We start from the raw sequence: 15,265 nt of genomic DNA, 5'->3' as shown, positions 1-15,265 counted from the left end.
CATCTCATTCTGCTCTCAAATGATTCATAATTGTGTAGGAAGTATAAATGATTGTCTTCACCATCGATGAATCAGGAAAGAGAACAGTAAACATAAAACATACAACTTAATAAAAAATTTGATACTTTTGGCTTCCCATACTTAAACTACAACTTTAAACCTGAGTCGAAGTTAAACCTGACTTCAGAATACGGGCCATTGTCAACAGTCACTCACACACTAAGAAATAAAGATTCAAAATTGAACCCCGAAAGGTTGATGCAAAATCAGCACCCTATGGGTTCAAAAATTGAACCCCTGATTTGGGGTTCAAAAATTGAACTGCACCCTCAATTTTGAATTGAACCCCTAGGGGTGCAGTTTTGAACCCGCAGGGTGCAAAAATGAACCCAAATCGCAGGGTTCAATATTTGAACCTCAAATCAGGGGCTCAATTTGTGAACCCATAGGATGCTGATTTTGAATCAACCTCTGGGGTTCAATTTTGAACCTTTTTTTCTCAGTGTGCATGACAAAGCATTCTTTGTCAAAAATCAGTGAACCAGAACAGCAGTGTCGCCCCTGACTCTGGATATAACGACATACGCGCTATGTTTTGTCTCAGCTCCGAATGTTAGAACAATACCCGTCCCCGTTCATCGATTTTCGACAAAGACTTCTAAGCTGTGCATGGAGCTCTGAGGGCCTTGTTCAATAGATTTGCTTTGTTGTAGAATCCGCCCCGTTGCAATTGCGATAAATCACTATTTCTTTTTAATCACCACCCTTGAGATATCATTATCTTGTTGTTTTTTCTCAAAAATATTTCACTCACCTCAGTTGACTTGGAAACGGATGACGACGACGATACTGAGACCAACGTGTCCGATAATTACGATGACCCAATCACAATGCAGCTGCCGAGGAACATCATCATCGTCATCACCATAGTCGTACTCTTAATCATCATCAGCAGCATCGTCATCGTAGTCGTCTGCTACAGATGCAAGAGGAATGAAAAAAACAATGAAGCCGCATAAAGTCATTCTTAGACAAGATTCGGAATCCTCAGAAGACATACGACTACAACCAAATGAATGCAGAGTTTTGAGGTTCGAGCCCTGCATGGATGACCTTAAATTTCGGTCACAGATGCAAGTATTCAATACAACTCTGTAAAAGAAAAATCAGTAACACACTCACACATACCACTCAAGTTTGCCATACTTCATTCTCCCCGAAAGGTGGCGCAATGCAACGTTTAAAAGTGATCCAGCTTTGAGGAAGAATTAAGCCCCAATCTGGTGCTTATCAAACGTGAAAAGAATTGTATGACGTATAACGAAACTGACGTAATCTAATCCCCTGTATTATCGACACATTCCATTGCTACGATACTGAACAAGTAACAATAAATATTTACTTTTTTATTTTAATTTCTTTTCTTTTTTTTATTACAGGAAATTTTTAACAGTTATAAACAAATAACAATATGATAACGGTCTTTAATACGTCTCTTGAAGTGGTTATAGTTCACAGTTATGATAGTCCAGTATATAATCCAGATTAGATCCAAGTTTGTTGGCGAAAATTCCTTACATTAAAGTTCACAATGATGGCGATGATGAAACTGATGTTTCATTTTTTTCATTTTCATTTCATTTATTTTTGGAGCACGATGAATAACAAGAGTCACTGTAACGAGTTGACATGTCCGTGAAGCCGATGTTGATAATGAATAACAGTCAATTTCAGCAATTCATGGGTTGAAAGGCGTTCATCAAAACAGGTTGATGATCTCGATGAGAACTGAGAATTCCTTTCTCAAATAACAGCAAACAGTTCATTGAAGGTGTGCAAATAATTCCACAGAGAAGGTAAATATTCCAGGTGGAAATAAGTCTGCTCTGACATAAAGTCTGACGAGTTCTAATTTGATATGATGTGATCTGATATGACATGATCAGAACTCAGAGTTTCACGCCAGACTTTATGTCAGAGCAGACTTTATTTCCACCTGAAATATTTATCTTCTGTGGAATTATTCGGTTGCACCATGCATATCCCTATATCATATGGTAACATTACGCTCCACACGGAAAATACCCGAAGCTCCGCGATCGAGGTGAACAATATTTTTTCAGTGATACAACCAATTAGCTGCTTCCACTGATGTAATTTTATCTCGTGATTTCCAGTCCTTTCCACAAGTCTTGAGTCAGCAAATGATCTCTCTTATTCCGCTGAATGTTGACATGGATTGATATGGCTTTTAAATGCACTCCATTTGGACCGCTGACCTTGTATTGTTGGATTGTGACGTCAGTAGCCTGGTGCCTATTTTCTAAAGCCCGATTTCTCACAAATTTGCATTAACATTTTTAAGCTACTGAAAACATTCAATTGGGACCTTTCGCAAACCTCATGGACGCTAATATTAGGGTCCCTTAGCACAAAAGTTAACGCTTAATCATACACTTGATATAGAATCAAACGTAGAAAACTGCTCTACAATCAATGCTAAGCTTTGTTACAGGGGGGTTACAGGCCCTACAGATCGGCTTTTCGTGTGCAAAATCCTTTCCCGCGACACCCGCATCATACATTTATATTACGACTGATGGCTGAAGATATTCGAAATGCAAGACCTAAAGGCCTGGGCACACCGCCCGAGCGTTGTTGGAGCGGTCGTGGAGCGGTAGGGAGAGGGGGGGGGGGGGGGGGGGGGTCGAATTTCGCTCACAAAATTGGGGAAAAAATCATTCCCCCCCTTCCAATTTTGTAAGCGAAATTCGACCCTCTCACCCTACCGTTCCACGACCGCTCCAACAACGCTCGGGCGGTGTGACCAGGCCTTAAAATAGATTATGACATGGATAAGAAAGTGTTTTTTTCAAACAAATCGAGTACATATTGAGTTAGGAAAAACTTACTGAATGAAGGCTTAGATATAGATCATTCCAGTCCATCGAATCGATATTGCATTTCATGTGGATTATTGATGGATCACTGGCAATTTATTTAATGGGTCAGATCAACCTCTCTTGACTAGCCGAAACCATTTCTGTACAAAGCGTATGCAATACGTTTGAACGGGTTTCTTTTGTTCTATTGTTTACTCCTTCTACACAAACGATATGCCTCTAGCACACGATGTAATGGGCATTATGTTTTACTTTCCCCAGAAATGGGGGATTAGATTCAAATTCCGGGGGGACCACTTCCATTGATGAGTGGATACCAAGCACGACCATGGGGTTTCGAAAAGTACCCTAAACAAGGGAAGCAATTCTTTTCCAGATTATGAAAATGCATCTCTTAACAAGTATTTGGCTTGTGAAACCCTACAAGTATTGGATGTATATCCCCTTTTCCAGCATTTTAAACATCGTTTTGACACCCTTATAACGTTACATAGGCCTATACGCAACGTACTTGGCTACTCTGTCCCCTGTTACGCCTGGTCGCTCCTGGTATCCACTAATCAATGGAGGTGGGCCCCCGGGCGGTCTCTCGAGCTCTAGGAGGAGTCAAATGTGGCTTTGGAAAGTTGTCCTCAATCGGATTATATATCGCCGTTACCATACTAGCAACCAGAATTTTGCACACGAAACGCATATTGAATGTTTCCGTTGCAGATGCGAAACGAAAAAAAAATCTCATGTCACACAATTTGCATTGCAGGACAGAGTTTTACGACCATGATAACGGGCCCCAAAAGTCTCTTCCAAAATCAACTACCGTCATAAATAAGCGTGCGCGTCCTAAAACGAAAGGTCGGGAGTATGATTGGCTGATAGAAATCGCGTTGCAGAAATTGTGCATTTATAATTATAGCACGTCTTTATGAAACAAGACATGGACCGGTATGGACGTATTTGAATGCCCTATATAAAAATACAGATTATCTCTTTTATTGATATTTGTGCGTGGCTGAAATCATGACCGAACTCAAGGGCCCGAATTCACAAAGGAGGTTTCAAAAACCCACGGTTGAGTCCATGGTTAATGCAGATTTCCTATATAAATTACGCTTAATTTAGCGCGTATATGGCGCGTGTATGAAAAATGTCAAATTCTGATGCTCACTTTTATCACAGTGCGCCAAATTGACGCCTGTTACCATAGTAAGATATGCTATTTTATTCATGAGTACACTCTTCAAACAGTGGACTCATGAATAAAATAGTGTATCTTATACCATGGTAACAGCCGTTAATTTGGCGCAGTGTGACAAAAGTGCGCTTCAGAATCGGACTTTTTACATACACGCCAGATACCCGCTAAATTAAGCGTAGGGGAAGGCGGGGTAAGTTTTGAGAGTTTTTACTTTTTGCATGTTAGAATTGATATGTTTAATAATCTTGTCGAAATAAGTACCTTGCCTTGAAATTCAATTCTTCTGAAATATTTTTCACCTATATATAACTTTCTACCCCCACACTGACAGTCGTTGTCACCTTTGAAAAAAGAGGTGTCAAATGGCTCAACTTGCCCCATCTGTGGGGTAAGGTTGAGCCACCTTCTGGGGTAAGTTGAGCCACAAAAACTATGTACAAAATGTATGGGGGAGAACCAGCATGTCATTTTTTTTTTGTTTAAAGTCTTTTTACTTGCTAATTCTCTATAAATACTAACATCCTTTAAAAGGAAAAAAGCAGTCATGTAAATTTGCTCTTTTCAGCCTGCATTTCAATCGATTTCTATGGTTTGTTTGTTTTTTAAGATACATTACCAAAAGAATTACCATGGCTCAACTTGCCCCATGCTGTTTGGCTCAACTTACCCCAGTCCGAACTAAGTGCAATAATTTTATATCCACACATTTATTATGCATCCATCATACAAAAGACTATGACAAGAATGAAGACCCATGCCTGGACTAACAATGTTGTTATCATGTCTTTATTATATTTAAAGACGTGTGTGTATAAAACACTTATCTATTTCACACTCTTTTTTACTTTTTTTGGCTGAAATTCATATTTTTCCCTCTAAAAAAACTACTTTTTGTTTCAAAGTTGAAAACAATGTGGTGGGTTTAGGGGTTATGCTATGGGTCATCAATACATGACACCACAACAATGTCTGACTCATTCATTATTGGCCTGGGGCTGGTGGCTCAACTCGCCGCTATGCTCAACTTACCCCGCCTTCCCCTACTTTATACAAAAAAAAATCTGCATAAACCGTGGACTCAACCGTGGGTTTTTAAAACATCCTTTGTGAATTCGGGACAAGGAAATTGGCTTGGAATGGGACGGGCTATTTTACTTGAGTGTATCATGAAGACTTAGCAATCGAAATAGTTATGTAAACTGTGTACAACTTTTTAATATATTTATTCCCAATCGATTTAGATATATGTTTTACTTCTCACTGTATTGTTACAATTGTTATCGATTTGATGATGTTAGAATTCATTGTGAGCATTGGAAGATTGAACAACTCGGTTGTTTAGGTCCGTGGTTCGAATAACACGAGCAATCGAGCATCATTTGCGAGGATGCTTCGTATTCTTGCCGCACTCGACCAAGGTGAAGTACAAAGTGGTAGAATCAATTCCTGGAATCGCTGGCGATATGTGGCAGGTCGGCTATGTATTTTTTTATCATTAATAAACAGACATTCAAGCAATCACACACCTAATGATTAGCATGAGACTAGCCATTTGGAATAAAACGTAGTAGTTATTATGCGAAATAGTAAGTCGACGAATTGGCAATAGTAGTAGTAGTAGTAGTAGAAGTGGCAGTAGTAGTCGTGGTGGTGGTATTTTCTGCTCAGTATAGATCCAAAGAACATGGATACAAGTTAATCGGCGTCCATGTCTGTATTATTTATTCCATTGCAGTTTATACTTTTTTTAATATGTGTTTTAAAACTTCAATATTGATTAAACTGCATATATACGATTGAATGTAACTGAAATTGCAACAAATCATTTTGGTCTGTGTGTGTGTGTTTTTTTTCAGTGTTAGAATGAATGTAGAATGCGATAATAATAGGCGTTGTCTTTTTGTCGCGCGAATGCAATGCGTGAAAGTGTATGGGAAAATAGATTTGAGAGGTCAAGAAATGTTAGGAATTGTGAGTGAAGTTTGAACGTGTGGATGAGGGCACCTGAGAGTCAGTGTGCAGGGGGTAAAGTATGGGTGTGTTATGTTTATATTTGTGTGTGGGAATGGATGAATGTAGATGTGGGTGCATGGAAACAGATAAAAAAAAGTGGATGAAATGTGGCAAGTCCCAGTGTGTGCCTATGGGAGGGAGTGCGTGAGGCTGTGTTTGTGTGTGATGATGTCTCGGTGAAACGTGTTTTATCCACATACGTGTGCGTCAATAGGTGTATTATGTGTGTAATTGGTGCGATGGGGTGTGCGGGCGCGAGGGTGAAAAGGTGTGGGGAGCTGGTGATAGCGTGGATTAAATATGATTGTGTTTATATTTTTGTAGAAAGGGTATATGCTTGCATGCGTGTGATAGTGAATTATGGATTGGTTTTTGTGTAGAATTTGATGGGTGTGCTTGTGAATATATGGGTATGTAACTCGGAACTGTAAACATGATTTAGAATTCAGTGTAGCGTTTCATGAACATTTTCATCCGACAAGTTGTCAGGTCTGACCACTTTCCTGGAGAATGATTGGCTGAGAGTCACCGTAACCATGGTAACTGTCGGATAAAACACCACTTGTCGGATAAAACGTCTGACAAGTCCTTTCATGAAACGCTCCCCTGAACAAGATTACATAGGACGTAGATAAACACCTTTGAAAAAAAAACGCAGAGAACTAACAAAGAACAATATATCATTAAAAAAATCTTTATCAAAATTGGTTGTACAAGCTCATGTCGCTTAAATTTGCAAAACGACGCTGGTAGTATGCTCATGAGATTGTTAATGACACTATTTCATTAGCCGGAAATACATAGCCATGTTTTATCTAGTTGCCTATTATATGGTTGACCAAAACAAATCACAAAGCTTTAATCATATGCTACAATAATGAAAATTCATCATATGTTCAACACAGAGATAATCATGACTATCGTAAGGGGTAGAATGTATGTTCAGACATTAAAAATTGAAAAGTTAATAAAGTTGAGCGTTTTATAACTATCATTGTGTTCGCCTCAACGGCCTCATAGAATTAGTATTATTTTAAAAAATGACTAACGAAACTTAAAATCACTTTCCCTTTTTTAATGATATAGTATTGAAGCATTTATGAGTATCTGTGGTTGCCTTTTCAATGGCGCTCGTATTACACCGGCTGAGCCCCAGCTGCTAAAGGTGCTTGGCGCATTCAAGGAGTTATTACGGATGGAGTGTTCATTTAACCATGGACCTACTAGACATGGAGGTCCAGCGTATATATGGCACGTAATGAAACGAGATTCAGAGTGAATTTATACCAAGTTGACTTTATAGCTCTACGGTGTCACGATCTTACAACAGGAAGGGGAAACAATATTCCTTCAACCCAACGCGTCCGACATTTCTTGAAGGACAAGTCCAACTCAACAAAAAGTTGATTTGAATAAAATAAAAAAATCAACAAACATAACACTGAAAATTTCATCAAAATCGGATGTAAAATAAGATAGCTACACTGTTAGAAAATTTATCCTTAAACTAAAAGAAGTTCCTGCAGCAGAGTCTCGAGAACACCTGTAATCTTACCAGATTGCGTAATCTTACAGGAAATTGGTATTTGGTGTGTGTAATCTGACAAATTTCCTTAAATAAAACACTCTTTTCCCCTTTTTCTAACTGACCTGTTCTGTTAAATTGCAGAAAAATTCCTGTTTCATGAATTTAAAGAATGATTCTGGTATTGCTTTCTGCAAAATCTTCTTTTATTTTTGTGTAAAATCAGGGGTTTTTTTAACAGTGTATGACATTTTTAAGTTCCGCTTAATTTCATATCCCGATCGTTATGCAAATGAGGAAACTTATGACATCACTCACTCACTATTTCTTTTGTATTTTAGTGTGGCCCAGTGGATAAGTCTTCTGACTTTGAAACAGAGGGTCGTGGGTTCGAATCCCAGCCATGACGTAATTTCCTTCTGCAAGAAATTTATCCACATTGTGCTGCACTCGACCCAGGTGAGGTGAATGGGTACCCGGCAGGATTTATTCCTTGAATGCATGAGCGCTGAGAGGCAGCTCGAGCTAAAGCCGGGGTAATAATAATAACAACGCGCCTCGGAATAGAATATTTCTAGATAGATGGCGCTATATAAATGCCTATTATTACTATTATTATTATCCTCATTGTGCTGTGAAACAAAGTTTTATTTCACCCTGAACTTGTGGAATTACCATTGTTAAACGTTTTATGTTTAGTCAGGTTGGTCTTTATTGTCAAATCTGTAAAATTTGAAATTTTGTATTATTCAAACAATAAAAAATAGTTAGTGAGGGACATCATCGATTCTCTCATTTGCATGTGACTAACTTGTGCATATAACTATTTTGTGGAAAATGCAAAACTTTAAATGTCATAACTTTTTTTATTTTACATCCGATTTTGACGAAATTTTCAGCATTATGTTTGTCTGATTCAACATTTTTTTCGATGAGGACTTGACCTTTAAATTTTATATTGCTGATTGACAAAAGTGTACGAATATAATTGGCCATCTAACAGAAGGGAAATTTCTGAACTTTCTTTGCTTAAATTGCGTAGAAATATATGACCTTTGAGCTATTTTTTTTACTGGCGGAAGAATTAGGGCTGCTTAACTGTTTCAGGCGAATAATTTTATCCTGTCAGGAGATGTCTGCATAAATGCCGATTTATTTTAGAACATGAACCGGTCCAGTTACCCTTTTCTTGTCAGTTGTATATCTATCCTATCCTCTGGTAGTAAACATTCGGCCTTCTAATTTTATCTTTATTTTTTATGATTTTTCAATAGTGCCAATTTAACACACGAGTCTATGGGAAATGTGTCTCGCGCTTGATACCCCATACAACGAACTAGAGACGCTATTACACAACACGCGTGTTTAACAGGAGGGGTATTAAACTTCATTACGCGTTATTCCCACCTCCGTTTACCCAGCATTGTGTCATTGATCATAATGCAATTCAATTTTAGCGGCACAACAGTTTCTGTAGATGTTAGCAGGGGCGGAGTCGGTGCACAGGGGGGCGGGGTATAATTACCCCTTTGCAAGGGCGGAAATCTCTCCTCAAAGGTAGGGGGCCAGGGGCTGGAAAATTTGACAAGCAAACAAAAAAAATGTAATCACCCAAAAAGTAAGGTCATCTCGACTAAAAAATAAATTTGACATGCAAGCACACAAAATAAGGTAATCACCCAAAAGTAACGTCATCCCATCCAATATAATGTTTTATTTCGATTTCGAATGATGTTTTCCTTTCCAATAGTAGGCTGACATTTAATATTATGTCCCCATACTATTTTTTGTTGGGGGACGCGTCCCCCTGCTACCCCCCTGGGATTTCCGCCCATGCCCCTTTGATGTTTTTGATAAATGAAACAATAGAGAAAGGCAGGGAGAAAGGTGAAGGTTGGTCAAGGAATGGACAGGTTTAAGCCGTGTAATTCTATAATACCATCATAAGTTTTAATTAACAAAGTAATATGACGTAATTTTATGTCTTGTCTTTTTGCCTTCTTCCTCCCACCAAAATATCTTTGCTATATCTTACTCCATTATAACACCACGATATTTTCCCCAGATCCAAAAGGATTACAGAAAAAAAATACTCATTCAATTTGAAAACACTGTAAAATTTTACCAAATCTTGGGTAGAAAGGGAACATGCATGTTTGCAATTTTTTTTACCCCATATTGGGCTAAATGTGTGTTGTAATTAGGGTAGATTGCTTCTTTGAAAATTATGTAACGACGGTCTGGTCAGAATGTCAAATCCATAAAACATGCTCTGAAACTCATTACAGAAATATATCTATGAACAAATGCTGGTACGAAACATTATTTATTGCATGTAGCGTAGTAAAGAGAAAAGGGCTTGGTCATTTTCGAGCATGTGTCGGTCAGGACCAGAGTTTGGTCTCATATCTCTATAGCTGTTAAGAAGGGAGAAGAAGTAAGAAGTTCGGGTGACTGAAACAGAAAAAAGGGTGAGTGATATATATTTTCCGGCCTTAGTCAGTTAGTCACAACGAAATGGTGATTACTTTGTACATAAATATATAACCAAACAAGTCATTTTTCTCCAGTGTTAATTTTTTTGTGTTAGCCCTACACCCAGGGATGTCATAACAACACATTTTGGTTGTTACTTCAACACTGTTGGTGTTGTGTAGAAACTCTAGTGTGTAATTATTGAAGAGTTTAGTTGCAAAAGGGGCTAGGTCCACTTTGGACCATTCCGAGAAAAACCATCTTTTTTATTCTCACCTACTGCAATATTCTTATGAGAAACTAAATTGCCATGATGTACTACCCTATCAGGTGAACATAAAATTGGGTATAAAATAAATCTACCTGTCTTCATTTTTTCTTATATATTCTTTTAAAAAATATAATTGTGGACCTAACCCCTTTTGCAAGTAAACTGAAATGACTCCAATCTATTTTGATTAAAAAAAGTGATTTTTCTTTGCCACTTTTATTCATGTTTTCATGTGACTTTCAAATTTTCTTTGTTTTCATCAGAGCGACTAAAAATTTAGAGGTTTTGAGACAGAAAACAATAAAATGTATGAACAATGGACCTAACCCTATTTGACAAAAGAGCTCTTCAGAATAGTTTGTTTGCAAAGGGGGTTAGGTCTACTCCAATAAAATATTTTTTATTCTCCCGTATTGCAATATTCTTATGCGAAAAAAAATTTCATGATACCCTACCATGAGAACATAACATTGGGTATAAAAGAAATCTACCCGTCTTCATATTTTTTAAAATATTCTTTTCCCCAAAAAAATCTGTGTGGACCTAACCCCTTTTGCAACTAAACTGAAATGGACCTAACCCTTTTTGAAAAAAAAATGATTTTTCTTTGCCATTTTAGATCAAATTTTAATAGGAATTTCAAGTTTTCTTTGGTATCATCTTACAAAATGATAACTTTGTACGGATATTGAAATACGCTCTATGATTATCAAAAAGTTGGCCTACTAACAATACTGTATTTTCTTTACATGTGCATTCATCACATTTATCCTCAGATATATAATATTTTACACGATTCTGTAAAACTATTAGTAATCATGAATTACCAAAAAATGAAGTTTATAGAATATAAGTTATATGACACTTGGGGCTGTAAAAACCACTTGCATTTCGCAACGTCACAACGCAAGAAATTCAACTCTTTTATCCTTCAACGGTGTCTTTTTTTCGGGGGAGGGTCAAACCTTCAACCTTTTGTAGTAAATGTTATGATTTCAATTAAATGAACTTATCGTCAAAGCACATTCCCCCATTTTAAGACGTTTCTTATACTGTCCGGAGTTTTTCAGACATTTTTCTTTTACAGCGACATTGATTTGAAAGTCGTGGTTTAATAGAAAATTTCATGTTTCTTTAATTAGTAAATAGCCTACAAATATAATTGTTTTAATTCTGATGGAAATAAAGTCATTGCTCTTTTTTTCTTCTTCAGTTAAAAGGTGGCGTCATAATGGAGTCTTTTATCTTCATCATATTCCTCTGCATTTGTTCGACCTCTGGTAAGAAACTGTATATTTCGAATTCAAAAAAGGTGCAATTTCTCTTTTAGTTAATGTTGTAAAAATGGGAATTTCGGATCACGGCGCATAACGAATTCAAGAACACAGAAAATGTATTGTTAAAGAACCCCCCCCCCAAAAAAAGGAGAAAATTTATTTTATCAGAAAGAATGAAATGAGAGGAGCAATATAAAACTTGTATCAAAATTGGTTATAGAAGAAGCGAGTTATGGAAATTTCAAAATTCTTGTGCTTTCTATGGGGATCCTCAAATTGGCAAACGTGCTTCAACATGGCCGATTTTGTCAACAACTTTCCATTTGTTTTGTACACAAATTTTCAGATTTTCCTCATTATCTTTCAAATTGCATGTTGCCTCCTTCTGAGCACAACATATCTCATCGGAAAATATAATTCACACCAAATATGTCAAGGTCAGAAGGAGATAATGTGAAATGTGTAAAATAAAGAGGAAAATTTGGTGCAAAACAAATGGAAAATGGTCCACAAAATTAGCCATTTTGAAGCACGTTTGCCAATTTGAGGATCCCCCTAAAAAGTTCATCAAGACTTTAAACGTCCATAACCTGCCTATTTCATAACTGATTTTGATCAAACTTGTTTAAATTGTTCCTCTTATTTTACTCTTTCCAATAAGATTGCTTCTCTTCTTGGGTATTCAGTTGGTTTCCTTAATTTGTCGAATATTGATAAATAAAAACGGCAGTTTAGTACTGTACTCTGGACAAACGGCATATTTTCAATTTTCAATCAGCTTCAGAACTTAGGACGAAACTACTTTTCCACTTCACCAATTTTCGACAAAGACCGTTTAATACATCTAGTCATTAGTGTTACATGTATATCTCAAGTACACGTGAAGGTGAAGGCTTTACCTGCGACTAATACCTTGGTCACATATGCTCTACGGCGGCCGTACGGCGGCCGTAGATACATGAATTCGAGAGATTTCTGCGGCGGCCGCAGAAAATCTGCGGTGGCCGCAGGGTCGACGTACGGCGGATTCCTACTTTTTACAGGCCGTAGGGGTGGCCGTAGAATTTTAACTCGGAGTTATAACATTTTTTCTTTTCTACGCTCGCCGTAGAAATTAGACTAGCCGTAGGCATGGCGTAGAACGGTCTAAGGCGGCCGTACGTTGAGCGTACGGTGGCCGTGCGGCTGCCCTCGTGTTTTTCTTCCCTCCTTTCCCCTTCTCCTATTGTGTTATCTGCTCGGAAGCCACCAGGCGCGTATTCAGAATTTTGCACCTCGGGGGCCCGCCCTATAATTTTGGCCCATATGCATGTGTACTTTTCGGAAAAAATGGTGACCCCTCCTCGTCAGGCAAACAGGTGCCTTAAATGCATGTTAAATTATCTTATTTCATAATCACATGAAAAAGGACAACTGCAGACAACTTTTTTAATTATGACTTAATAAAAAGCTGTAATACCACTTAAAAAAACAAATTTGACCAGTAAGCACAGATATTGCCCTTTCACTAGCGGCTAACTTGGGTAAAATATGATGTTATTATCATTATCATTATTATTATTACTACCATGGGGAGTTAAATGCTGATTTTTGTTGTTGTTTCCTAGGGTGTAGTTCTTACTTAAGACTAACGTGTTTATTAACATCTTAACTTTATTCATACAAACAAGTTAACATGGTTAAGGGAGATTTATTTCATAAGTCCAATTAAATAATGCGAACGCGATTTTTGATAGCTTGTGTATAGATCTGTCAGGGCGAGCTGATGATTGTCTATATTCCAAAATGACCCAAAGTTCGGAAATTCTAAGCATTATTGGTAATCATGATCAGGATGGGCACTTAAAAATTATTCGATTATATTCCGTTCCAAAACTAAACATTCTACGCAATTGAGGTAATCATTAACAGGATGTCATCTAACTAATCATTCGATGCGAGCGCGAAGCGCGAATCACCACAAAAGTCGAATTTGCCCCCCCCCCCTACTAGGTCGAACATTACTGATCGTATAATATTCAGATCAGTATCAAACATTAATTTGGCGACCCCCCTTCCTAAGTCGAACATCAATTTGGCGCCCCAGCACTTTTATTACTCCTCCCCCTTTCCCCTTTTCTCTTCTCTCCTTTTCCCTTCTTGTTTCCTTCTCTCTTTCTTTTCTCCCTTTTCTCTTTCTCTTCTTTCCCCCTCCTTTTTATCTCCCTTTTCTTTCCCTTTCTTTCCTCCCTCTTTATGGCGCCCCCTTTTCGCCTACCCGGGGCCCGGGCCCCGAACCCCCCTCCCTCCCGCCCAGAATACGTGCATGGGCATGGTGCGACACTTTGAAAACTTTCTGAAATGAAATGTCTAATGTAAAATATCATGATGGTATTTCTCACTGAATAGTCCCCTGCGGCCGCCGTGAGGGCGCCTTGCGGCCACCTTGCGTCTGCCGTAGTATTTGTCAAAAACCTACGGCCAGCGCAGGGTCGCCCTAGGGCGACCGTACGTCATGATTTCAAGGACATACGTCAGCCGCAGATTTCTTTTCTCCATAAATTAAAAAATACGCCGTGCGGCGACCGTAACATATGTGACCGCTAGAGTAAGTGGCCGTGGAAATTCTGAGGCGACCGTAGAATTGCTACTCGCCGTAGAAATTTTAGAATCTACGGCGGCCGTAGCAAATGTGACCATGGTATTAAGGTGCTCTCTGTTTGGCTGATAAGTATTGAAGTGGCTTCGAAGTTCAGAGCAGAGACATTCTTTCTATAGTCAATGGTATTCCATTCATGTATCCATCTATTGTTCTATTGTCATTCGATGGCACGTCCCAGCATGTACATTGCATTGGTATGTACATTACAGCTGACACTTCTATTTATAGGTTATTCAATAGTACTTAACACTCCTTCCCCATCACTTAATTGTTTGTAATAATCAAAACAAATTTTCATATCCATCTGCATGTCACTTGTAGAATCAACATCATATCGTCCAAATAAAATGTTTTTCTTTGCGTACGGCTTCCTTTCGTTTTAGCACAAATAATTGATACCTCCTGGGTGCAAGTCATATAATTCAAAAGTTGCTCCTACTTGGAGATCCAATGAAATAATTGTTACTCCTCCTTGGAGACCCAAAGAAATTACTATTATGTATATAGTAAATAACAATTAGCACCAATCATTAGCAAATGTTCGTGTTAAATGAAATACTTCATGATCACGTGATGATATTTCTAGCGAGTCAGAGCGCTGGTTTATTTCCAATTCGTCCAAAGCCAATTCGTCCAATTGCCAACTCGTCTATCATCATTTAGTCTACCATCAGTTCGTCCAATATCCACATGATCTAATTTCCAATTCGTCCACTCACCATTTCGTCTAATGACCAGTTGGTCCAAAAGCCATTTAATCCGTATACCATTCATTTTAAATGGACCCAAGTGTTAATTGTGCAAAATGAATGAAAATGCAAAGGATATTATACCAACTGGTTATGAGACGAAATGGTAATAGACCAACTGGTGATTAGACGAAGTGATGATTCGGCCAAATGGTTATTGGACCAAATAGTTGTTAGACGAAATGTTCGTAGACGGAAGGGCATTAAACTAATAAT

The 15,265-nt window shown here is 38.0% G+C and overlaps 2 protein-coding genes across 2 annotated transcripts in view; both read left to right on the top strand.

Annotated features, from left to right (window-relative positions):
* LOC121417328 (low-density lipoprotein receptor-related protein 1-like) overlaps nt 1-1,840 on the top strand; it is a 36,586-nt gene extending 34,746 nt beyond the window's left edge. The window contains exon 11 of the mRNA XM_041610998.1: nt 820-1,840. Coding sequence (XP_041466932.1) covers nt 820-1,019 — 200 coding nt within the window. The 3' untranslated portion in view covers nt 1,020-1,840. The remainder of the gene's footprint in view (nt 1-819) is intronic.
* Nucleotides 1,841-9,986: 8,146 nt separating this feature from the next.
* LOC121417327 (low-density lipoprotein receptor-related protein 2-like) overlaps nt 9,987-15,265 on the top strand; it is a 46,300-nt gene continuing 41,021 nt past the window's right edge. Inside the window, exons 1-2 of the mRNA XM_041610997.1 lie at nt 9,987-10,107; nt 11,596-11,662. Coding sequence (XP_041466931.1) covers nt 11,614-11,662 — 49 coding nt within the window. The 5' untranslated portion in view covers nt 9,987-10,107; nt 11,596-11,613. The remainder of the gene's footprint in view (nt 10,108-11,595; nt 11,663-15,265) is intronic.

This window comes from Lytechinus variegatus, chromosome 6 (genome assembly GCF_018143015.1).
Source record: "Lytechinus variegatus isolate NC3 chromosome 6, Lvar_3.0, whole genome shotgun sequence".
In the NCBI taxonomy this organism is placed as follows: Eukaryota; Metazoa; Echinodermata; class Echinoidea; order Temnopleuroida; family Toxopneustidae; genus Lytechinus; species Lytechinus variegatus.
Note: the sequence above shows the minus strand (reverse complement) of the source record. Positions and strands in the feature narration are given on the sequence as shown.